Consider the following 24,385-nt stretch of genomic DNA (forward strand, 5'->3'; position numbering starts at 1 on the left):
GATTAATTAATACATACAACAAATAAATCAAGGGATTATATTTAATACACTAGGTATGTCATGAGATAGTGTCACTTCATTAAAAATAAATTAAATTTTTTTTAAAATTTGAAAATTGATATAACCAATTTTCTTAAAAAAAATATAAAATATATATATCTTTTCTCTCTCTCCAACTCCCTATCACCCAATCGTGAAAGCAATTCCCACTTTTTTTATATCATCAACTTGATTAGTAGTATCTTTGAATGATATGTGAGTTGGATGGATAAATGGATAAGAGATTGGAAATAGCTCTTTTTCCCTAGTGACAGTAACAAATTGAAACGCAGACTAAATGGAAAAGCTAGAAGTAACAAATGCAAGAAGGTTTGTATAAAATTAAAAATTTGCTGATATAATAATTCTGTATTGAATGTAATTTACACCGCTGCCAATAGGGTAACCCCCTGAAATCTGTAATTTTCCTACATGGCTGATGATAATACACTCGGAAACAAAACAGAGCCGTGAAAATATAACCAACAATTGCATTGCATACTGAGGCAGCCCTCAGCAGCAATCAAATAATTAATCATGGTTCTGCCGATTGCTATACAATGAAACCCAGGGTGTTTGTCCCAGAGTTCTTGCAGTATATGCTACAAAAACAGTAGACCAGCAAGCATAAACATATGTAGAAGTAAAGCTTTTATGCTCCTTGGTTGATTCTGTGGTGAGCCACCGTCACTCATCTGCCCCGCATTCACGAATTCACTTCTTCCTGTGTTGACATTTGCAGTGACATTGACCGACATTGAACCTAACCACATGCACAAGGGAGTAGATTCAGGGTTGATGTAAACTCAATGAAATCACTCGCAGCTCATAAAGTCTACTTACTTTCAACACATGGATCAGTTTATAATTTCAAATGGCATTGTTACTAATCTGTAATATCATTATGGTGAAAAGCACCTGCTTACAGGACTGACGAGTTTGTTGCAATGTAGATTATATTAACAAAATCTATTCTCATGTCAGACTCCTAAGGCACATTTTTCATGAGGTAATTTGCACTTACAGTCATAGTTGGTCCATCCAATCCGTTGATTCGCCAGATCATAAACAAAGATTTTGTCTTTTAGAACAAGATCTGCAAAAGGAAGATAGTGAAACTTTGATCTGGGTTGCTGCTTTCATCATGAAGGCAAAATTCATCCAGCTAAGTGATCAAAGCACTAAATCTCATGCACCAGTTAATCTTACACCAACAAATAGCTAATTGTTCAAATCAGAACTTTATGAAAATTAAACACTTTCCAAAAGGCCCAAAATTTCATGAAGCCTACAAACTATTTACTCTCCAATTAATCAAAACATTCTGCTCAGTGAAAATACCTCCTAAAATTGTTATCCCTTGGCCCTGAATTTTCTGAAAGCCAATGCACCAAACTGCAGCACCACCCTGTAAAAATCAAAGTCACCCATTTCATTCAGAAATTTGGGATATGAAATAAAAACAAAATGACACAGAAACAAGGAACTTCATTCAGGCTACAGTTAGATTTTAAAAGCTTGTTTCAATATGCTTCCACTTTGCAATTGAAACATTAATTAATGATTAGACAGAAGCAGTAAATGAAAAGAAAAAGGTGAAGAACATCAGACAAGGAACACAGATTACAAAGGCTGCAGCTAATAATGAGAGACAATACACCATATACCATTAAATGTTAAAGAACTGATTTTTATAGATGCATTACTTGGGAATAAAATTATTGTTAGCTAAATAATTCTATTATTAAGGGGGAAAACAAAATAAATAAAATTGACTTGAAAGGGTGAGAGTCATGGGGAAAGCTTGTCAAATACATGGAACCAGTTGAAGGGACCCTATACAACAATTTGTTCCAAATGAAGAAAACCAAACAGATCCTCAACAATATAATAAAAAGAAAAAGAAGATACAAGTAGATGGAAGATGCATGTCCAAAGCTTTAGATGACTCACAATAGAATTCTGCTGTACAAGATAGTCCTGAGGATTTAAAATCATGGATGCACCGCCAGCAAAGTTCAGACTAACTTGAGGGAATATGTCAGTGACACTGAAAGAATGTTAACATAAAGTCAGTTACAATCATCTTAGAAGATAAAACACTTGATGAAAACAAAATGAAATAATATCTGAGGGAAGTCAACTTGGAGGATATCAGGTAGCATTGATTTCCCTTGGAAAGAACAGGGCGCACAGTTTGTGAAACAGTGTTTGTGATCTGGGCAACAAGAGAATAATTTTTAATCATTAAAGACATGCTTCACAATCAGATATACGTGTGTTTCATTAACAAGAAAGACAAGCTTAGCAGGTGAAAGGCATAATTTTTTCCAAAAAAAGGCTGATGAATCTTCTTAATAATGTCAATCTCAGTAAAACCTAGCAGAATACTTACAGCACTGACGAAGGCATCATAAGCTTGATCAGCTAGGTATGCCAAAGTTGTCCCAGAATCAACTATTGTTCCTTGGTTGCTTGATGTTGAAAACACTGATGGGTCAATTGATAAAACTTGTCCACCAACTGAAATGCTCCGCAGATCAAGATTATAGTGAGGCCTGAAATTTTGATGGTTCCAAAATGGTTAAGCAAATTACCATCAGAAAGCATGTTATCAAACAAGCAGAAAGAAGATTTTTGTTTTTTCTCTTGATAGACTCAGAAAGGGGGATTTCAACTTGGGGCCTCTATGTCGGAGGGGATCCATTATCGAGGCAATGCCTCTGCCACAGAAGGAAGATAATTAAATATTTAAAATATTATAATCAGCTGAAACTTGTGAAGTTGTTAGATGATTATCAGTATCATGGTGAAGAACTCTCCAAATAAGCAAGTCTAAATTGGTTGTCTAATAGCTGATGTAAGTAAACATGCTACATAATACATATCGCACTAGGAGGAAAAAAGAGTTATATCCATCAAATGACATCAATAGCAGAAAGAAATCACCTCTACTTAAACTATGGGAGATATGAAATTTTAAACCTCCAATGGCATTACCCAAAGGTTAGAGCTTTATAATATCTTTCGACACTTCAAGAATGTTGCAAGCTACTTTCATTATTAAGACTGATAATTAAGCCAAAGCGAATAATCTAGCCACAGCTGCCTTAATCTTCTTATTAAATTATATCTACTCTGACTCATGCCATTAATAGTTTATATAGGAACTAAGAGATATTTCTAGATTACATTTGGAAATGCATTATTCAAATAGAAGAAAGCTGCAAATAATGAACATAACAATATCCAAATGACAGTCAGCTTCAACCAAATAATGGAAGAAATTATGATCAGAAGCTAGTAGAATTGATGATTGATTAACCTTGTTCAAGACATTAATCTACCCCAGTATGGAGACAATTGCTAAATACAAGGACTATCCAATATTTTAGTGACATAAACCCAGATTTTCCATAAAGTTCAGAAAGCGGCTAGTGTCATTGTGATTTGTTACTTCATTCTCTTGGAAACTATGCCATAACCATGAAAACCTGCAGAAATATCATTTTTTTTCTTAACAGTCTCAGATGAAGTGGCCTAGCAAACATGATGCTCTCTATCTGTTCATATGCTGGTACCATTTGAACCAGAAAAATAGAAGTCTAATTAGCAGATTGGAAAACAACATCATCATCAGGCTTTTCCTCATGCTCTGTTTGATCTCAACACCAGAAAGCTAGTCAAATAATGGTAACTTGCTTCAGAAAGAGTAGAACATCAAGCTGATAAAACTAAGCATGTACAATTATGTATCTTATTACCACTATGTGTCACACAAAAGATACAAATGTTTTTCATTTTACAGATAATAAGGAAAAAGCTACCAGTTGAAAATCAAGAGGAACAGCAAGTGTAAATAACTAAACAATGAATTACTGAAGATATAAAAAATTTTGACTTAAGGTGCAATTCATTTCTGTCATTTCTCCTCCAAGCCTTTCAAATATCGCTAAGTGCTTACAGTTATAAATTATGAGAATGACAATTTCAAAACCAGGAGCAGGCAAAATGTTTAATTATGGACAAAACTTACTAAAGCATAACAAAAAGAAATAGATATGCAAGGACCACAAACAGAAATGATAGATAGAAAACCAAAGCTGATACAATGAGAACATACTGTGATGGGACAAGTGGAGTATAAACCATATTTGGCTCCAAAATCTCGCCTAAAACAAGGATACCCCCACCACCATTATTTCCTATTAAGCAATGGGAAAACACTCTAGGTGTTATTCCCTGTGATGAAAGTTGTGAGATTACAGACAAACTCTGCTGCCCAAACCCAAAGATTCCATCAACCGCTCTATCTGACTTTGTCAAGTCTCCAGTCTGTAACATACTACACCTGTTTCACAATCCACAACTTAAGCCAATAAATTCCACTTTAAAATCAAACAAATTAAAAAAAAAAAAACATGATTAGTATCTTATTGTTGAGGAATTCTGTCTAGCTCACCCAAACATAATGGGAGCTGTAGACTTAGTAGTCATAGATCCCTCAAGAATTGTATCCAAATGCAACAAATCCGATGCATAATAGCCCGATGTTCCACTACCATCTCCATACTGAAACGTGTAACTGCACTGATTGCTCTGACCTGAACAGCCAGAATCTGATGATTGGACACCTGCACTACATCTTTGGTCCGAACATGAGACTAATGAAGCTGTTGATGAGCTTCCAGGATCATACAAATTAAGTTGAATCTGTAACAAAAAAGAAGTAGCTCAAGTCCTTTTGTTTCAATCAATTACCAAATTGAAATAATTTAAGATAAAAATAAATTTAAGAAAAAGTGAATTTTACTTGAAGTCCACTAGATTGAGGACAACCATTGCAGGAATTACAACCTATCCATAAAACATCACTCCCAGTATCAATCTGTACATAGAAATCCCTTGGAGGAGAACCTAATTGTATTTTTGTATAATATAGCCTATAAACAAACAAAACAAAAGAAATAAATCAGTAAGCTTTAAAGAGAAATGAAAAAGAAGGAAAGAGAAAACAAAGCCAAAGCAAAGCAAAATCAAAGAGAAAGAGAAAAAGCATTACTATTTGGTAAATATAATTAATGAACTCAAAAGGAAAAGGAAGGAAGACTGCCTTATAGCCGTTAGAGAGAGTAAAAAGAAAAGAGACTAAACCAACTTTAACAAAGGAAATGAAGAACAGAGAAAGAAGCTGATAATAATGATAAATAGCCAATACCCAAAAAAACCCCTCAAAAAATTAAACTTTTCAATTGAAATTTAGAAACCCATGAACGAAAACGAAGTCCAAACTCAAATAAAATTTAAAAATCGAAAACAAAGGGAAAAAAAAAGGAAGAGCTCTTCCGACGGTAATAAAAATTTGATTGGAATTTATTTACCCAACAAGAAAAGGATCATAGGTGCCTTGAACAGGAAAATCCACGACACCACCCGACGACTGCAATAACCTTCCATGCCTGACTCTATCACGTTCTCTGAGTCGACTCAGCTCGAGTTCATGAGTCGCCAGAGGAACCCTTCTCTCCAGCTGCAAAGCCGCAGGAAAACCACCCACGACCACCGCAGCCTCCAAAACCAACACTGTTATCATAAACAAGGCGGGAAAAACCGCCGCCATTTCCCTTTCTCTTACAAAACTTTGTAGTACCATGCCTTCGTCTTCTTCTTCTTTCTTCTTTTATAATTTAATGTCTCTCCGAAATAGAAATGGGAAATTCGGAAGAAAAAGAAGGTGAAAGGTTGGAAAACTTAGGGGTTGTGGGGGAAGCTAGAAAACAAGAAGGAAGAGAATTTGAAGACAAAGATTTGGAAGGAATGAGTTTGGGTGAGGGAACATAGAGGAAAGTTTGAGAGAAAGCAAAAGACAGGGAGACGATGATAACTCAAGTTTTAAACAAGACATGGATTACGTTACGTTGCATATTTATATTAACATTTTTTATATTTTTATGAATATATGAATATAAGTAATTACAGTTTATAATTTTTTTAATTATTTAAGTATTTTTCTTTCTTTTTTGTGTTCCTGTTCGGTGAGCTAACATCATGTGCGTATTTCGTTCGCCTTTATTGATCTTAATGTGTTTTTTTTTTAATTAAAAAATTTCGGGTTTTATACAATGTAATACAAAAAAATAAAACCTCAACTAAGATATGGTGCGGTTGCATTTGTACCATGTTCTTGATTAGTATTAATTAAGAAAAATGATGTAGGCTTGTCTTCGTACCATATACTTAATTAGTAATTAAGAAAATAATTTCAACAATTTGGTATAGTAATTGTATAATAAGAGGAGCAAATGGTTAATTTGATTTAAAAAATGTTATAACTGAATTAATTAAATATTTTTTAAAAATTAATCGAATCAATTGTGAATCAATTATTAACTAATTAATCAAATATATCAATCAGTAATCGAATTACTTGAAATTTTTGTGGACTCAAAGTCAAATTTTCTTAGTTTAATTTTTTTTCTATATAATTAGCTTAATAACATTAAGATATCAACAAACATGATTAAAAATATCAAAATATTTCAATAAATATGAAAATGTACTAAACTATACTTATTTATTTACATATAATCTTAAATTGGTTAATCTGATTAACCAAAAAAAAATAAAAATTGAAACCTACCAAATTAACCGATTGAATTATAATCATTTTTCAATTAATAAAAAAATCAAATTAATCAAATCATTTTAACCAAAATTTTTTGATTAGCTTGATAAATTTTTGTTTTAACAGGAAATTACTTACCTCTAACTGTATTCATTTATAAGGCCAAAAAAAGAAAAACAATGTTGATGCATATACAGATATTCAATCATGCAATTTAAGGTAGGTACAATTTATCTTAATCTACAAGGTATCCAAGTGCATAAAAGTAGTCTGATTTGATATTAGACTTTGCAATTAGTTTTAAGTATTTTTTTTCGAATTGCATACAAACTTTAATGTTAGTTAATTTATCCGTAAACCATAAGCTTCATACTATTCAAGTATGTCATACACTTAAAAGGATGTTCATTTCATTACCTAGACTAGATGATTTACTTTAACTAAAGTCTAAAGCTTATATAAATCTTGCTATCCATAACCCGATAAAAAGACTTTTGCACTAGGCTAACCCAATAATTTCAATTTGTGTACCAACTTTTTTTTCTATAGTTGAATTAACTTTAAAGCTTGTGTAAGGCAAAGTAGTTCTAGAAAGAGTGAAGGCAGGCTATTGGGGGCACTTCAGTCAATTGTCTTTTCAAGATCGCTTAGCCCAAGGTTTTGACTCGGTAAAAAGCTTTGTAAAGTCGCAACGGCAACAATCATAAGGAAGTGAATTCCCCAATTAAATTGAAAATATCATATTGACCCTACCAACCAAACTCAAAACTTCCTTTGCCCACAATTTGTGGGGGCAAATTTCATTAGACAAAAAAAGGGCACCACTCATTCCACAAGACAACAAAGCTAAACCCTTTTGAAATGGAAGATAACACAACATTGCACCAATTTTATTTTTTTTTTGGGTTGGAAGGGGTACTGAGTTCTGCTTTATCATAACCCAATGCTCAATTATTTCCCATTTTACTTTACTTGGTCGGTCTTAAAAAGGAAAAAGAAAAAAAAAGAAATATAGGCCACGTTTCCATTGAACTAACTTAAAGACAAATGTACCATGGCCTTTTTTTTGTTCAAGATGACTTATCCGTCCCTATGTGCCCTTCACTTTTTATAATGAGGCTTGTGTTATGGGATGAAGAAGAATGTGAAGGACATGTTTGGCAATAATGTGAAAAGTTAGGGCTAGTTTTTTCTTTCGCTTGGGTGTGAATTTTGGAGGGAATAGTTTGGGGTTTGTTTCCCGAGGCACTGGTTTTGACCACGGCCGCAAGACAACAAGGCATAAAAGTACAGCTCCATTAAGGACGCCGCGTACTGTTAGGCCCTTGGTGACCTAAAAAGTAAGGTATATCTTTGCATTGCTCAACCTTAAAAATTCCCAAGCTAAAATGTTTGAAAGGGTGAAAGCTTGGATTTGTTTATTTTACTTTATGAAATTATTAATTTTATTTTTATATAATATTTTAAAATATTTTATAAATTATTTTAAAAATTTTAAATAAATTCATATTCTTTTATTATATTTAATCAAAAAATTTTATCTTTTTTTAAATTAAATAAATTCTTAATTAATTATTAATTAATCGTGACTAGTTAAAACGTCATTTATTACTTTATCTCATATGACATTAATGTGATATTTTGATATATTATAGTTGACGTCAATGTAATATTCTGATATATTATAGTAGATGATGACGTGATATGATAATAAAATCACATAGTATTTTACCTTTTATGTTAATATCATATAAATATAAATAACAAATAATATTTTAACAAATGATAGTAAATCAAACATTAGTCATAAAAACATATTTAGTCTACAATAAAAGCACATAAATTTGATTAAATGCAATAAAAATAATAAATTTTTAAAGTATTATACATTTTACTTTTTTATTTCATAGATTCATTGAATTGATGTTTTTTATTTGTTTAGAATGCATGGGAAAATTTAAGTATGGTTATGATTACGAAGAATTAAAGATCTAAATATAATGCTTAATTGTTTTGGGCCCTTCGTTTTGAACAGGAAAAAAAGATTAAAAGGATTAATTGAGCTTTACATTAATGATATTGATGCATGAATATTTATGGATATTCAAAAATTTAAAATTCTTTAATTTATTTTCTTTACGTAGATACATGAATAAGCCCTCACCAGTTAAAGCATCAATAAATATATTATTTCTATTTTAAGAAAAAAAATTAAAAAGTATTCTAACTTGCAGCTTTATTCAAAGTTCAAAGTTGAAACAAACCTCCACCTCGTAAAATCACAATCACTTAAAAGGCAAAAATAAATCCAAGGGCCGACTTGGTGCAGGGGGATTAGAGCTATAAACATGATCTACACGATTATGATTGATTTACTTGTAATGAATTTCATTTTCGAACGTGAAACAACAGGCCAAAGTAAGGGTCCCCTTCAGTATTTGTCACTTGTCTTCTTAAAAACTATATACCGATCAAATTATTAACTGAATATCACATCCTTCGTTGAGTTTGTCAAATTGAAAAAATTTATGTGAATTTCGAGTGCCACCTGTCTGTCTCTGTCTGCATAAACAGATAGAAACTTGTATTTCGGTCCAAAGCATACGTCTAGCAGGAAGATTTCTAGAAAATGAAACAGTAAATAGTCAATAAGACTATAGATATATGCCATAGGTTTGAAACGTTAAGAGTGTACGTAGGCGATCGTTTGCATCATTAATTATTTATTTATTACATTCATAAGTATATGCTTAGTCAAAGAAATTTATAAAGTTTCCCTTTAAAGAGAAAAACAACATATATACGCGCTTTCATTTAAAAGGTAGATCATACTAATGCATTGATATAATATATATATATATATATATATATATATATATTTATAAATATAGTAGTATATCTATCTTCTACCAACAACCAACCTAGAAAATAAGAAGGAAGCTTCCTATTTCCATCATTCGGCGACAATGACGGACATATGCATGGGGACTAAGAGAGAATTATAACAGAGTGGTTGAGCACCATCATTTTGATCCCATATCTATACGCCCAAGGCCCGAATTAGGAAAAATCTTTTTTGCTGTTTTTTTTTAAATTAAAAATAATAGCAAATGAAGATCATTAGTGAGATTCATGCCTATTTAGGATATTCTTGATATAATAATAATCAATCATTCATAAGATTGGTTCACTGACTTATTCAATCTTCAGTTAATCGTTGCAATCATTATTAGCATAAAGGTGATTGAAAGAAAACGATTTAGATTTCAAATCTACTTAATCAAAAATGCATTTGGAATGAAGATGAAGTTTATTTTATAGAGATGTAATCAGATATAGTATTTGTTATTTTTTAAGTACCTTACTTCGAATCTTATTCTTTGATAAGATATCCGAACTCTATAAATACCAAATTAAAATTTAAAATTGTTATTTGAACTCATATCCGGATATTTTAGATAATACCCGTTAAATATCTGAATACATTTAATTACTTCATTGAAATAAACTTTAATTAATAAAAATTGAATTAATAAACTAAAGTTAGTTCATAAAAAATTAAGTGAAAATTTAAAGTCATATATAAAATAATTAATGAATTTTAATAAATATTGCATCAAAAAATGATATGAATATAAAAATAAAATTTAATATTAAAAATCATTATTTATAATCGGATTTAGATAGTGGGTATTCTTAGACATATTCAAACTGTGGATTCAGGACGCATAGCAGTTTACTATTCTAATCTTACCCAAATACAATTATAAAATGTAATTTTTTTACTTAATCAGATCATATAATATAGGGTATTTGTCTATAAGATATTAATTACAATTTCATTTTTTTATTATTCTTTTTAATTTATAAGTTTATATAGGCTATAGTCCCTGTTAGAGCTTCTGATAATTAACATTTCTCTTTGACAAAAAAGTTTCTTGACTTTCTCAAAGCATTTATTTTCCTAGTTATACCTTTTTACACCGTCCAAGTTAATTGTTTGACTGGGTGATTAACTCATCAATAATTTATCATCATCCAATCAAAATAATCCATGCTAACCCTCGACTTCTAGGAATAAATTGAAATAATCGACAATGGATGAATATCCATAAAGTTCAGTGTTGGAGACTTTGAGTAAAGGCTATACTTATATATGACTTGTGGCACCAGATATACCCTGCTCTCTTTGAGTCTTCACTGGCTTATGCTCAACTTTCCTTGCAAGAGAAATGGCATCGAATCTTCTATGACAAACAAAAAAAAAAAGTTAGAAAAAAATATGTCAGTATTCTTCTTCTTCATCTCTACCATTAAGCAAGCACACCAATGCTGCAGTTCTTAATGATAAAATATATAGTTTTTATTTCATCAATATATTAAGTCCTTTCCTCCAAAATTTATGTGACTAGTGTACTTGTATAGAAATTTAGTAGTTTAATCAATTAATTTAATTTTTTTTAAAATTATACTTTCCTCCATCTTTGTCTCCACCTATCTTTTATCATTTCTATTTTTAAACTTTTTGAGCAAGTCTATTCAACTACAAATTCAATAATGATCCTGCCGTGTGAGCACATGTTTAACCTCATATTAACAAGAAAATATCAGAACATTTCGATTAATATCATATTAACTTGATCAGACATCACGTTTGCATATTTAATAGTAAAATTTTAATAGTATTAGGGTTTAAATTGATATTAATAAATTTTAAAAATACAAAAAATTAATTTACATAAATTATTATATAGAGATTAAATTTATCTTTTTTAATAAAACATAAAGATTCAAAGCATAATTTGATTTTTTTTTTTTTAGATAGAAGAGAAGATGGATAATTGGCGATGTGAGTGACCAATGACTGGTGGGCTTCTTATCCTGAAAAACAGTACCTGCTTTTGTTTGGTATATGCAGTGGGCTCCATAAACAAAGAGCGTAAGTTAACACCCTGGGCCCATGGGGCATTCATTTAGCAATGGTCGATGTAGGAAACAAACACAGCCAAACCTTTAGTATACAACACTTTTCCTCCCTAAAAGCAAGTACTAGTAACAAAGTTTGGTTCCTTTTCAGCTCTATCAATTACCGAAGCTATATTAAGCAGTAATCATAGCATAGAAATGTTTTCCAGTTCGGTTGCATCAATTAATCTGTAACATACAGGGGAGAGAACACTTCTTCCACTAGGCAAAATAATTGTTTGCAGAACGCCAGAAATGTGGCAACATTAATAGCTTGCCTATCAAATTAAGAACATCGATGGTGGTGAAAACGTTATATTAAATCTCAACAATGTTGAAGTGGTGATACGTTTTATTCTTATAGTTGAATAGAAATTCGAAACAAAATTCATTCAACTCTGAAAACAGGGGATTATCGTACATCAGTTCTTCGGAAAGCCTTAATACCAAGGTACTCTACAACAAAATTGAGGTCTCTCAAACTATAAAGTTTTCTTCAAATTTTTGTGCCAAAAGGCTTATAGTAACCGCTGAAGCACTTCAGAGAAGCCAAAGCATCTGCAAGGAATACCAAAGGAATGATAATATTATTTTACAGATGTAACCCAATATAGTCCCACATAAAATACCAGCATATTAGAAGGATTTTTAGAATATAAAAAAAAGAAATGAAGATAAAGCTGACAATAGTAGAAGGATTGCTTCCTATTTTATTTTTAGATTGCATTTGGCATGAGGAACGAAAGCACTTTTTGTCTTTGTTATCTGTTTTATTTTCATGGAAAACAGAGAAACAAATGTTTAAATTATTTTCAGTTTTCTGTAATCTAAAACCAATTTCATTTTCAATCCGCATACACATTTTTGCAAGACTTTTGTATTCTCTATGTAAATGAGAATAGCAAATAGCAAGTAGGAACGTCTTCAGAAACAAAACACACCCTCACTTTGTTGTGAAACTAGTATTCTTCAAAAGCAAAAATTGAGATCAACGAAAGCATTAAGATTATAAAATAGCTATAACATGCTGGCGTACCTACTTCTCCTCCAGAAGATGCGTAGTGCAAGAAAGCAGTGATGATAATTCCTCTTGGGTTGCCAAACCAAAGCCTTGCCATCTTACTCTACCAAGTTTGTCAAGCAGGAAAATATACCTTCAAACCGATAACAAAAACATATTTTTAGACCAACAGTAACATATAGATAACGATGTTATAGATTTGGCTATAAAAAACTTTTAAATACCCAGTTAGAAGGTTCAGTATCTTCAGTTCCTTTCTGAAGTAATAATGGTCACCAAATGAATAGACAATCTGCCTCTGAAGAGCATCCTTCTCTCCATCAATAGACTTCCTCATGGTTCGCAGAAGCAGCCGTTTAATTGGATTCCGGCATAAGAGCCATGAGTCTATAAATGACACCTTATACCACAAAAAAATTATTTAGCAACACATAAAATTATAAAACATGATTATTTAATTAATAACTTATTAGCGACATTGATGGGCCACCAGAAATTCCATAATTTGACATTCGGTAAATAAAGAAACAACTCCCTCATGGTTGCAGGCTAATGCCCTTGAAGCTCATGTTCTAAGGTAATATAGTTAGGAAGATCATATGTCAAACACCACACTAGTTCTCTTTCTTTTTTATTTTAGAGTTACAGATTCATTGAATCAATTTATCCTTGATCCAAATTTTTTTTTAAAAAGATTAGCTAGTTAAAAAAAAAATAAAAACATTAGAATGAGATTCAAAGGTAATAGCCGAAAGAATACAACCTCATATAGCTGAACATCCTTGGAATTGCTAAAGGCTTCAGAAAAAGGTGTGCACCAAGTGTCAATCATTTTCTGCCAAGGAAAAAGGATTAAAATGCAGCAGCAACAGCCAGCAACATCAACAACAATAATCAGAAAATGAGGCAGCAACCAAAAAATCTTTCTTTTTCTTTTTTTGTTTTTCATTCTTGCACAGCAATTTTAACTTTTAACCCTTCCATTGCCACTGAGGCCCTAATATGCCTCTAATCTCGACTATAAAAAAATGGTACAAGAATTCATCTCATCTAATTCATAATCTAACCAGCATTTTTTTTTCAAGATGATTTCACAATAAAAGATGTATAAGGTATTAAGGCACCTTTCTCGGTCTTTTGGCTATGATCAACTGATCAAGTATAGTAAGAGTTTTAGGTAATGTCGTTCGAAATATATACGAAAATATATCCAAAACAAACGTGGCAAAAAGAACCATACCTGGGAGCTAGCTCTAAATGATAGACAAACTAAAGATACTTTTGGGACAGCCAACTTCTCGGCATCAACCCGATCTCCATTCGAAACAATGGGCAGTTTTAACGTTCTACCATCAGAATAGGTTACTTCTAAGCCAGGAAATTTCACGGCTGCCATTGTAGGAATAATAATTTTATTTGCCACTGCAATCTGCAAAAACCAACATCAGAATAGTTCCAATAAATAAAATTCTCCCACAAAGTACTTAACTTTTGCTAGAAATCAGCTAAATTTAGCATTTAACATTTTCTTTTTACAGATTTTGAATTGATTTAAATTTTAATGAATAAAAGACTAAATAAATACCTTACCACCATGTTGTTTCAGCTCAGAAATGTCGGCGAAATATCCTCTATTCATTTCATCGGCACTGCCCTAAATCAAATTAAACCTATATTTATTAAAACAAGATCAAATGAAAAGAACTCAAAAAAAAAAAAAACCAAATACTTAAACTTACAGTCTTGCCCGTTCTTTCTCGATTGCTTCCTTATTTCCAAGCTGAAAACAATTAAAAAAAATCAAGAATTTTAACGTCAAGGATTTACCGAACAAACAAAAAGTCAGATTTTTTTTAAAAATAAAAAAATGCGTAAAAATTTGCCTGGTAAATGTCGAGGAAGCGATTGGAGGATTTTCGAGCGAAATGTTGCGGAGGGAAAGGCAAAAGCTTTTGTTCATGATTTAGGAGTTGTTTACAGGTGAGAATCGAAGCCCTTGTTTGGCTTACCACTCGATTTACTCTCAACATTTTTGATTTTCGAATTCAGATTTCTCTTCTTCGTTTTCTGCAACCCCTAATAAGGCTCTGGACGGGAAATATATCACGGGCCCCCGCTTAATTTTCGAAACAAGAAATTGGGTCATTTGGGCCATGCCATTTGCAGTTGGGCCCAATTGATTATTTTTATCAAGGGCCCAATTCATTTAAGAGGTCAAATATATATATATGCACTAGCTATAAGAAACTAGGAATTTAATCTTGAATCTAATTTAGTTTAAAAGAGTAACTATCGTCTGATCAGCGCTTAGGTTATTTCTCACTGATTCTATGTTTCTAAAAAACTATTAGATTCTTTTTATTATATACATTTTTCTTTTGTACAAGAGAAATATTAGAGATGAGGATTGAAATGATTTGAGTTTGAACGAAGTTGATTTGTCTCATCGATCGGAGTAATTGTAATTAAAAAATATATTATCGGGTTAGATTAGATTTATTTTGCTATTATTTTATTATGGGATGGTTACTTTTTTTTAAAAAAAATTATATAACTTGATAGAATATGTAACGTCTATATTTATAAACTTTTTAAAATTTTTTTATCTACTTTATGTGAGATTGAAACACGTGATTAGCATGACATTAAATTTTTAAAATATATTTGTGGTTATATTGTTGGATCTATTTGACTGCTTCTTATAACAGGTTACTCCAATAATTTCTTATTGATCAATCTATTTGACTTCATCTTATAACAGGTTACTCCAATAATTTCTTACTTTGCAAACAGTTTGATAATATGTTGGATTAAAGATGATTGTGCCCTTATAGAGTACTGAAAGCTTTAAGTGCTTACTTTAAAACTTGGGAGGCAAAATGAAAAGATTAAATAAAAAAGTGTTTAAAAAGAAAAACCATCAAATAACCAGGTTCTGATTGCCTCATTCACCAACCAAGAACATACCAATATCAGCCAAAAGGGAGGCAGGGTCCTTCAGAAATCCAGATTCATGCATGGACAGGAGAGAGAGAGAGAGAGAGAGAGAGATAAAAGAAAGTATCCCAAAAGATCAAAGAATATATATAATGGCCACGCCTGCAAATGCACCACTGAATTGCTTTTGTAGCCCAAATGACCAGCAACCACTCTATTTGGAGGGCCATGTCCTTAATTCATCAAGGTTTTGAAATGAGCAAGTGTTCTCCATCTTTCCATCTGCCATCATCAATATAAAAGTCATTCATGTTTTGTTTTTTTTTTTTCTTTAATGAACCCAATTCTTGTACAAAGTTCGTCAGATGCTTTGCACACTTTCTGCTGTTTCTTTTCTTTTCCTCTTTCAAGATGCCTAACCCTAAACTTGCAAAAGGGAATCAAATTGAGTGGAAGTTATTATAGTTGACTGGGGACTCCACTTCTGGTATTGGGGCATTGGATAAGTGCCCTTATTGGCCTACCAAATGGAAATATATGAATATTTCTAGTGGTCCTTAATAGGGGTAGCATACCACCCAAAACATACTAGGTTCCAGCCATTCTGTGCCTTTCTTATCCTTTGTTCCCCGAATATATAATTAATTGTTTAAGCTTAATTATAAACTCTGTTTATCAAAGTGCTGACAATCTTTTCCAAATTCCTCTCACAAACACAACCAATGTGAGTAAATGTGTAGGAGTAGTTCTGATGTGTCTTTATGGTTTGGTGGAGTCTTTGTAATGAGATCTGATATATATGCATATATATTATTAATATTATCTCATTCATGGACTGCAGTAGAATGCCAGTAGTCTGATAAGCTAGCTATTTGGATTCATAGATATAGCACAATTCATTATCCTTACAGTACAGTAATTTTCATATTCGACACTGCTTCTACATATATATGGTTAAAATTTTGATGTGGCCACTTAATTTATTCTCTTTGATTATTATCGAGCAGCTCATATCATGATCAGACTCAGGCTGGATCTCTGAACTCAAGCAGATCAGTGTAGTACTTTGCTAGCCAGGCCTCAATTATCTGAACTTCGGTTTTTCGTTGCTTGACCAACCACTGTGGATCACTTTTCTTCTCTGGCAGTATATCCAAGCAATGAGACCCTGCAAAAAAATTTCACAGGTTAATGTAAGTGCATGTTTTGGTGTGACAGCAACTAAAACATAGTCCTATATTGTAAGAGAAGCAAAGTACCATGGATTGTATGGACTGCAACAACACTATCTGATATGTTCTCCAACACCCTGTGATAAGATGGAAATTGTTATTAAGCTATGTCAAATAATTAGATGCAAATGATATGGAGAAATTAAATATAGTATATAAATTGAATATTAATTTCTTTTTCTCACCCGCCGCTGCTGTAAGGATCTCTCAGGCCATTAGAGAAAATGATGTTACTAGCAAACCTATGGAGAATCAACTTTAAGTCCTGCCAATGATGGGAGACTTTAGGGCTTAGGTATAAGGTTAGATAACCGAAGATCATTAATAAATGTGGAGGAAGTTATCAGGACTACTGTTTGAATTAAACATGATTGAAAAAGAGATCAAGAACACACATGGCCTCCATAGTAAGTTGTCACCCAATGCGGCTGAGGCTGGACACCAAATAAGCTCTTGCACTTCCTTATGAACCTGTTTAGATTGAATGGCGCTGGTGGGAACATAGAATCATTGTTGCCATGGCCTATGGGCATCACCATCTCACTACATGTCTGTAAAGAGACCAGCCATGTAAAATAAGTTAATTGGCAATTGCATGCAATCATGAGAGAATTAAAGGAAGATTAGTGGCATTAACATCCAATACAATTTCATACCAGGCATCTAGCCTACTACTAGTGCTATAATTTTATAATTCAAATTTGAGCATTCAAGATTACATTCCTATGAGTTGGAAAAGTTAGTTTTTATGCTCATCTTTTTCTTAAATTCTAGATGTTATGTCATAAATTAAGGCTCCAATACCAATTTAGAGAACCTGTCATTCTAAAAGTTTTATACACATCCTTGAATATGTTTTAACAGGTTAACATTGTTGTCGTCACCACTATATAGAGTGATGGTTAGAACTAAAAGGATGATATAAATACCTTTCAAAAAAAAAAAAAAAGGGATCATATAAATGTATGAACGAGCGGCATGATCAGCTAGTCACCTCTCACCTGCCATCTCCACCCCATGTATGTTTCATCACTTGGATGATTGTATGCGTTCATGTCATAGCATGATTTATTTCCCACATAAGCAACAACACCGGCAAATATTCGGCCGAGTATATCAGTCCCTTTAGGAGCTCCATCAATGCCACCACAGACGATACTAAGGGGATAAGTGGGAGGATGATCATATTGAGCGGCTTCAGAATATATTGAATCTAAGTAGTCCTTGAGATCAAAAGTTCTCTTCAATTTTCTAAATAAGAAGAAAAGACAGAAGAAAATATATAGATTGTTGGTGCTTATAACATTAAACATGACATGTTGTCAACAAGAGTCATAGTTTACTTACTTGCAAGTTTTGAATTTCATGCTGAGGATTGAGAGACCATTAGACTTGGAAGCAACTTTATCAATTTCATCCCATGATTCTCGAATGGTTTCATAGCAACTTTCACTAGTTTCCTGTCCATCATAGAACAAGTTGTAACTATATTAAAGGGAAAAGAAAAAGGAATGGTTTATAGTCAAACGAGAATCAAAACTAAATCGACCAATTGGAATTAGTTTGATGTTTTACTTTAAAATCCTTGGTCACAATTGCGTAGTAACCAACTTGTGGTGCAAGGTCATCAAAGTAAAGAATTGGAGCTGAGGAGGCAAGAGCTCCAAGAGCAACATGTGGATATTTTAGCCGAAACCATGCCGCAAGCACTGCAAAACGTATAGAAAATAGCTTTCAAACTACAGGTATGAACATGGTCATAGACCAAAGAAAATTTCCGTTAACCTGTTAAATAAGGTTTCGTAAGCCACTTACTTCCCCCATATGATCCTCCAATGACAATGACCGGAGAGTTCTTCGCAAAGAATGTTTTCTTTATGTGAAGAATAATGGCAGCATAATCGGCTATAGCTTGAGCCGAGGTGAAATAACCCCGAATACTGGCATTTCTCAGAGCTGCTTCCCTTGATCCGAACGGTATGGATTTTCCATAGAACCGGTGCTGCCAAGAAGGTCATAGTTTCTGAGTACTGAGAACAAGAGGAAGACGACGGTGAAGAAAGAGTTTTAACTTTTACCTCGATATATACTAGTAAGGCCTTGAAACGAGGGGCATTATCAGTGAGAAAACCGATATCGGATAAATCATTATCCAATGATGTTTCTTCACCAAAAAACACCAAGATTGGTGCACTAGTATTTGCACCACTCCAGTACTTAGAATTGACTACATATCTTTGTGGAAAGGTGGTATAACTTTCCGGTCTGTAGTTGAAGTGATCAAGTGTCTGGCTGTAAAAGAAGGTCTTGAAATCTTTTGAAACTGAAGAGGATGTGATTTTGGGTTCAGTCCGGGTTGTTCTTCGAAGTGCTCCTAGCCTTGGGATGCTGAACTGTGTTCCACAGACACAGGAAAAAGATATTAAGGAAAACAAAAGCAACTGATGAAATGAGTGTCTAAGAAAGCCCATGGCTCTGTTCATATGCTAGAAAGGTTCTGAGTTCGTTTCTTGAGCTCTGCTAGTTCAAGAGCATCGACCCTAAATTTATAGTATAAGAGTTGATCACTATTAAATTATAAATATAATATAAAATTTATAGAATAATACGTTAATTTCGTAATCGAATGAGAGTCTGGTATGTGTTTATTCAGGGATAAAGTGTAAGATGCGGTTGACTTAATAGAAATCAAACTGTAAGATCAAGCCTCAAGGGTATTGTCACTGTTATCATTGAACCCCACACCGTGCATCACATGGGCGGAAAAAGAAGAAAAGAAGGGAGGAAGAAAGCATTCAATGCTTTTTAATATTTATGACACACCCCTGATGACAACATAACCTCATTACATAGAAATTTCCAGAATATTTAAAAGTCTGGTCGCCGAATTTGGAACAATAATTGTTCTTTAAGGATAATTTGAGTTCAAATTTGAGTAACGAAATGCTTCTTTTTAAGGCTACTTTTTGTTCCAAAATTGCCTAAAATATTCTCAATTTAAAGCAAAAAGTTGACCTCAAGATTAAACTCTAGAAAAAGTAACCTAAAGCTAAACCTTGTGATCTATAAGTATTTGATATATAGCTTGTTTTCTCTTATGGATTAATGTATATAAATTAGATTCCGATCAAGGTACTGGGAAATGACCTTCCACTAAAGTCTGTTTCCTGTAACTTTCTGCCTTATCATTTAAAGATTATTAGTTGCAAAGTAATTCTAAGGTCGTTGATGGACTTCAGCCATCTAAGTTTTTTAATAGGATGGTCAAATATTGTTCATCATTAAAAAAGTGTATATATATAGGAAAATGGGCAATATAGAGGAAACAAGAGTTAGTTGCTTGTCACTGAAGCATTTTCTCCACACCTCCAAACGTTATAAAAGTTGCAATAATCTTCCTTTCTATTCAGTTGGTGATTTGATTGATCAACTCTAGCATAGCTATAGGGTGATAATCTAGTAGGAGTAGAAATTCTTTATGTAAGTGTTACTACCATTGTTCTTTTATTGGTCCATTATTGACCACCAATCCAACATCTCTAATGATGCTAATTGCACTTCATCTTAATCCATTCTTTCCTTTTCCTAGTTTAATATGGCTAAACATATATGAAAGTGGGTAACCATCTATTGCCAACTCTCTCAAAATAGATCACTGTTTGAGTATATTGGACCCAAAACCTATTTATACTCTCATCTTAAAAAATTTAAAGCTTTGTTTAACATCACGTTTGTCATGTCAAAAATTTGTTTTTATTCAAGTGCAATATCAAATGCATATTGATTTGACTTGTGATTGACATTTAAAGGATCTATTTCTAATGTTGTTTAATTAGTTACCCGCTTCTAAATAAAAAAAATGTTACTATACTTATTTAGGAATCTGTCACAAAGTCTTCAATATAGTTTTGAATAAATTAAATACATTAAAAAAATATATCTTATTTGAATGAATTGAATGAGACAAAGAAAAGTGTCTTAAATAGTGAGATATTTAAAACAAATAATTTATATTTTTGATATTACTAAAAAGAGTATATGGTGAGTATATTATATGCAAAAGTTGATTTGTTTTACTACATGGTTCAAAAATACACTAATAAGGTAATAATATATATATATATTTTTTATTATAAACATGGATGGAGATTATTAATAGAAGCTAAACCTTAATGTCTGTGATTCTCTAGTTAATGTTTAGAAAGTGAGTCTAATAGATTGCAATGTGAAACCACATAAAATCATATTTTCGATAATTTTTTGGGTACATAAAATCACATTTACAGTGGAAGTATAAGATTTAGTTTAGTAATGTTACTTCTAACTCTATAATTATAAAGGAAAGGATAAGAGATGTAAATTACAGCAATACCACCTTTCTGGTTAATTTATTACAAGTATAATAATGCTCTACCCTTATAGTTATTTAGGATTGAATATTTAATAAAAGTTCAAAGAAATTTCATTTTTTTTCTTATATTGTTTGGTATCATTTTAGGATGTGTTTATGACTTAATGTTGCCCAATAAGTGGTTAGAAAATTAGGACTTAAAATATATAATATTTCAATGATTAAATGATGTTGTGTTCTAATAGATGATATATATCGAATCAAACACTTTTTTTTAATGAAATTTCATATATAAGTAAAAATTACAATTACAATTAAATTATTTTTTTTTAAAAAATAAGATTTATTCTTCCGTCAGCAGTGATGCCATAACAAGTCTTTAGTCCAATTGACAGTAGACTTTTGTGACATAGAGCACTTGGTGCGGGAATTTAATTGTACATTTGCAAAAATTACACTGTGCATCAAGCAGAGACAGCAAGCAGATTCAGTAAAGGGTCCTAAACAAGGAAAAGCAGCGATAAAGCCTATAAGAATCAGATCTCTCGACAATTCCCTGTATAGGGCAAAACCTTAGAGGACCTCCAAAAAAGTCTCAGAAGCACGGGGCTGAGACGAAGTCTCCCATCCAATGAGAAGTGAGCAGAAGACTGAGCAGATCAAAGAGTTCGAAACAGAGCATAAAACATCCTTCATTAGATGATCAATTCTCAGACCAAAACGCAAACCAACTTACAATGGAACAGGCACCTTCGGCCCATTTCAACCGGATATTTGATATAAAAAATTAAAATGAAGTGAATTAAACAATAAATAAACCAACAAACAAACTAGTATATATATAATTGGACAAAATTCAACATAAACTAGTTCAAATTCGTACACAATGTGACTTGAATTATAGGACCTAATTAAGATTCTAGGATCTTTTTCTTGAGAATGCCCCATTGGCATTGAGTAACAATTGGTTGATGTAATGATATCTATGTAATAATTTATATTTTCATTATTACATTAAGTTTAATTGATGTTTAAATTATTTATGGAATTCATCGTTTATTTATTAAATTTAATGGATAATTCTTTGATTCTCATATAAAAAAATTTCTAAATCTAAAATTTATTAAATTACCGATTTAAATAAAGATTGATCATTGTGATCCACAAACTTGATCACCACGTTATTTTTTAAAAATTTTATTCGATTATATATTGTTTTGATAAAAGGATTTATTTTGCATATTTGTTGTTATTATTAGTTACATATTATTGAAATTCAAGCTAAAGACAAATATATACAATGAATGCACATGCCTAACAAAAAAATAATGAACTTTTTCAAACATAGATTAAATGCTTATTACTTAAATATATATTGTATTTAACATGGAACTACGTAAATTTTAATTTAAAATAATCAATAATTGACGTAATGAAATAATTATTTATACAATATGTTTTACATTAAAGATTATTTATTGTAACATTATTTTAATTAAAATAATATTTACTAATTAAATCATACACGTAGAATCCTCGTATAGATAAAGAAAGGGTGAGTGCAAATTGCACTGTGCAATAACTAATTATGACTTACTTTTTTCTCTAATAAGTGATATCTTCTTTGCTCTAATTGATCCAGCTAATAACTTTCCCACGTTTTGTTGTTATCTTTTTTTATAATTTAATAAAGAACTTTTCAATCATACCATAATTGCAAGGGTTAATGCTATATGTCGAAAACTTTAAGCTGAAAATATATAAACAAATTAAGGTCCCCTTAATGTGATGCATACATCTCTATATTCTATAGTCATGAAGATAAAAGATATTAATATATGTATGTGCGATGGTGGATGCCTATGCGGAGAAGTGTTATTGCTGTATAAAGTTCACCAAAAACCACATGGATTAGCTGATTCTCTCTGCTAATTTCTTTATAATTAACTAATCAAACTTTGAAATGATGAGGAAACCCACGTAAAAGCGCATAAGAGGAACCCATCTCTTTGCCAGATGATGTCAGCATTGTGGAAACATATAGGTCACTATACCTAACTACATTCATTTTCTTCGTTAATTTCATCTATATTCTTACATGTTTGGCCTCTTGACCAAAGATTAGGGAACTAAATGATCTGTTCGGTTCATGGGGATGTTGTAATCCATGGGAGGTAGGGGAAAAAGGAAAATCTTTATTACAACAAAACATCTTTCTCTCCATTTGAATATCAACCGTTGGCTAGAGTTGACTCTGCAACTGGGAAGGTCTCAAAAGCAAAATATATAGTGGTCACGTATCGGTCACACTACCATAAAATAGATGATGCGCTCTTTGGTATGAAGTGCATCTGAAGGCCATCTTTCATCATCTTTTTTAAAGATATTCTACTTTCTTTTTTTTGCAGTGCTTCTATATAAGAAAAGCTGGCCTTAAAAGAAGAACATATGGGTAGCTGTTATTCCAGTTTGACCGAAGAACCTGATCATGTAAGTGGACCTTAATGGGGGAGGCATGCCTTCCAACATTGATCACGCAAAAGTTGTAGAATTTTTAGGCCTTCAAGAGAAAAAAAGGGGCACCAGACTTTTGATTTTTTTGACCCACAAATGCAATAACAGTTTTCATTAGCCAAAAAAGTTTTTAGAATGAGCAGAAATTAACTTGAATGTTTTCATATAGCTTAAAGACTAAATTAATCAAACAACATAACTCATTGGAGGGAAGTCCTACGGGTTTCTTCCGGGTACTTGAGGCTATCTGATTCATATAAATGGAAGCAAGCTATTCATCATAAATGAAGATGGAGCTAAATGAAACTATGCAAATGAAAACAATGATTTTGATCCATATATATATGAGCAATCTGGTGAGATAATGCTTTTCACTTTAATTTGGATAACCATAAGTCGAGGGTAAGACTTTAGGTCTCATGTATAATGCTGATCAGAAGAGTAAAAATTGTCATCATTTTGATGCAAAAGCACAATGGAAAATGGTCCAAATCAAGAGGCATTTCAATCTCTGCAACAGATTAAGCCTACCACTTTTCTCCGTTCTTATTGTCATGGCAACTGCAGCCACCAAGCCACTCTCCACTTTCACCCTGGATATGAGCACACGCCTGCATCTACCGAATTATGCAGGGTCAGCTTAATCTTTGTCATGTCTACCAGCATAATTAGGCCTGTTGAGATTAACAGTGGGGAATATT

The 24,385-nt window shown here is 32.2% G+C and overlaps 3 protein-coding genes across 5 annotated transcripts; all 3 read right to left on the minus strand.

The window, feature by feature from the left end:
- Nucleotides 1–370: 370 nt before the first annotated feature.
- On the minus strand, nt 371–5,927 carry LOC18590433 (aspartic proteinase 36-like). The gene is made up of 10 exons (XM_007015946.3): nt 5,421–5,927; nt 4,853–4,982; nt 4,502–4,752; nt 4,163–4,390; nt 2,435–2,597; nt 2,184–2,257; nt 1,993–2,089; nt 1,381–1,447; nt 1,064–1,135; nt 371–802 (listed from the first exon to the last, which is right to left on the minus strand). The coding sequence occupies exons 1-10, from the start codon at nt 5,690–5,692 to the stop codon at nt 642–644; spliced, it is 1,515 nt and encodes a 504-aa protein (XP_007016008.2). The 5' UTR covers nt 5,693–5,927; the 3' UTR covers nt 371–641.
- Nucleotides 5,928–11,960: 6,033 nt separating this feature from the next.
- On the minus strand, nt 11,961–14,722 carry LOC18590434 (ATPase complex subunit). Of its 2 annotated transcripts, none has more exons than XM_007015952.3 (8): nt 14,534–14,722; nt 14,390–14,430; nt 14,236–14,299; nt 13,891–14,079; nt 13,414–13,485; nt 12,875–13,050; nt 12,670–12,783; nt 11,961–12,187 (listed from the first exon to the last, which is right to left on the minus strand). In XM_007015952.3, the coding sequence occupies exons 1-8, from the start codon at nt 14,678–14,680 to the stop codon at nt 12,148–12,150; spliced, it is 843 nt and encodes a 280-aa protein (XP_007016014.3). In that variant the 5' UTR covers nt 14,681–14,722; the 3' UTR covers nt 11,961–12,147. The 2 variants fall into 2 exon arrangements, with proteins under 2 accessions (XP_007016014.3, XP_007016013.3); XM_007015951.3 differs by having other exon boundaries at nt 12,666–12,783.
- A 1,717-nt stretch (nt 14,723–16,439) lies between these two features.
- Nucleotides 16,440–19,367, minus strand: LOC18590435 (Serine carboxypeptidase S28 family protein). 2 transcript variants are annotated; one of them, XM_007015955.3, is made up of 9 exons: nt 18,898–19,367; nt 18,635–18,821; nt 18,395–18,528; nt 18,167–18,279; nt 17,821–18,070; nt 17,215–17,370; nt 17,005–17,084; nt 16,847–16,896; nt 16,440–16,755 (listed from the first exon to the last, which is right to left on the minus strand). In XM_007015955.3, exons 1-9 carry the CDS (start codon nt 19,300–19,302, stop codon nt 16,613–16,615), a joined length of 1,518 nt encoding a protein of 505 aa, XP_007016017.3. In that variant the 5' UTR covers nt 19,303–19,367; the 3' UTR covers nt 16,440–16,612. The 2 variants fall into 2 exon arrangements, with proteins under 2 accessions (XP_007016017.3, XP_088665624.1); XM_088809498.1 differs by lacking the exons at nt 16,440–16,755; nt 16,847–16,896 and having other exon boundaries at nt 17,001–17,084.
- Nucleotides 19,368–24,385: the final 5,018 nt, after the last annotated feature.

This window comes from Theobroma cacao, chromosome 9, assembly GCF_053813885.1.
Source record: "Theobroma cacao isolate CCN51 chromosome 9, ASM5381388v1, whole genome shotgun sequence".
In the NCBI taxonomy this organism is placed as follows: Eukaryota; Viridiplantae; Streptophyta; class Magnoliopsida; order Malvales; family Malvaceae; genus Theobroma; species Theobroma cacao.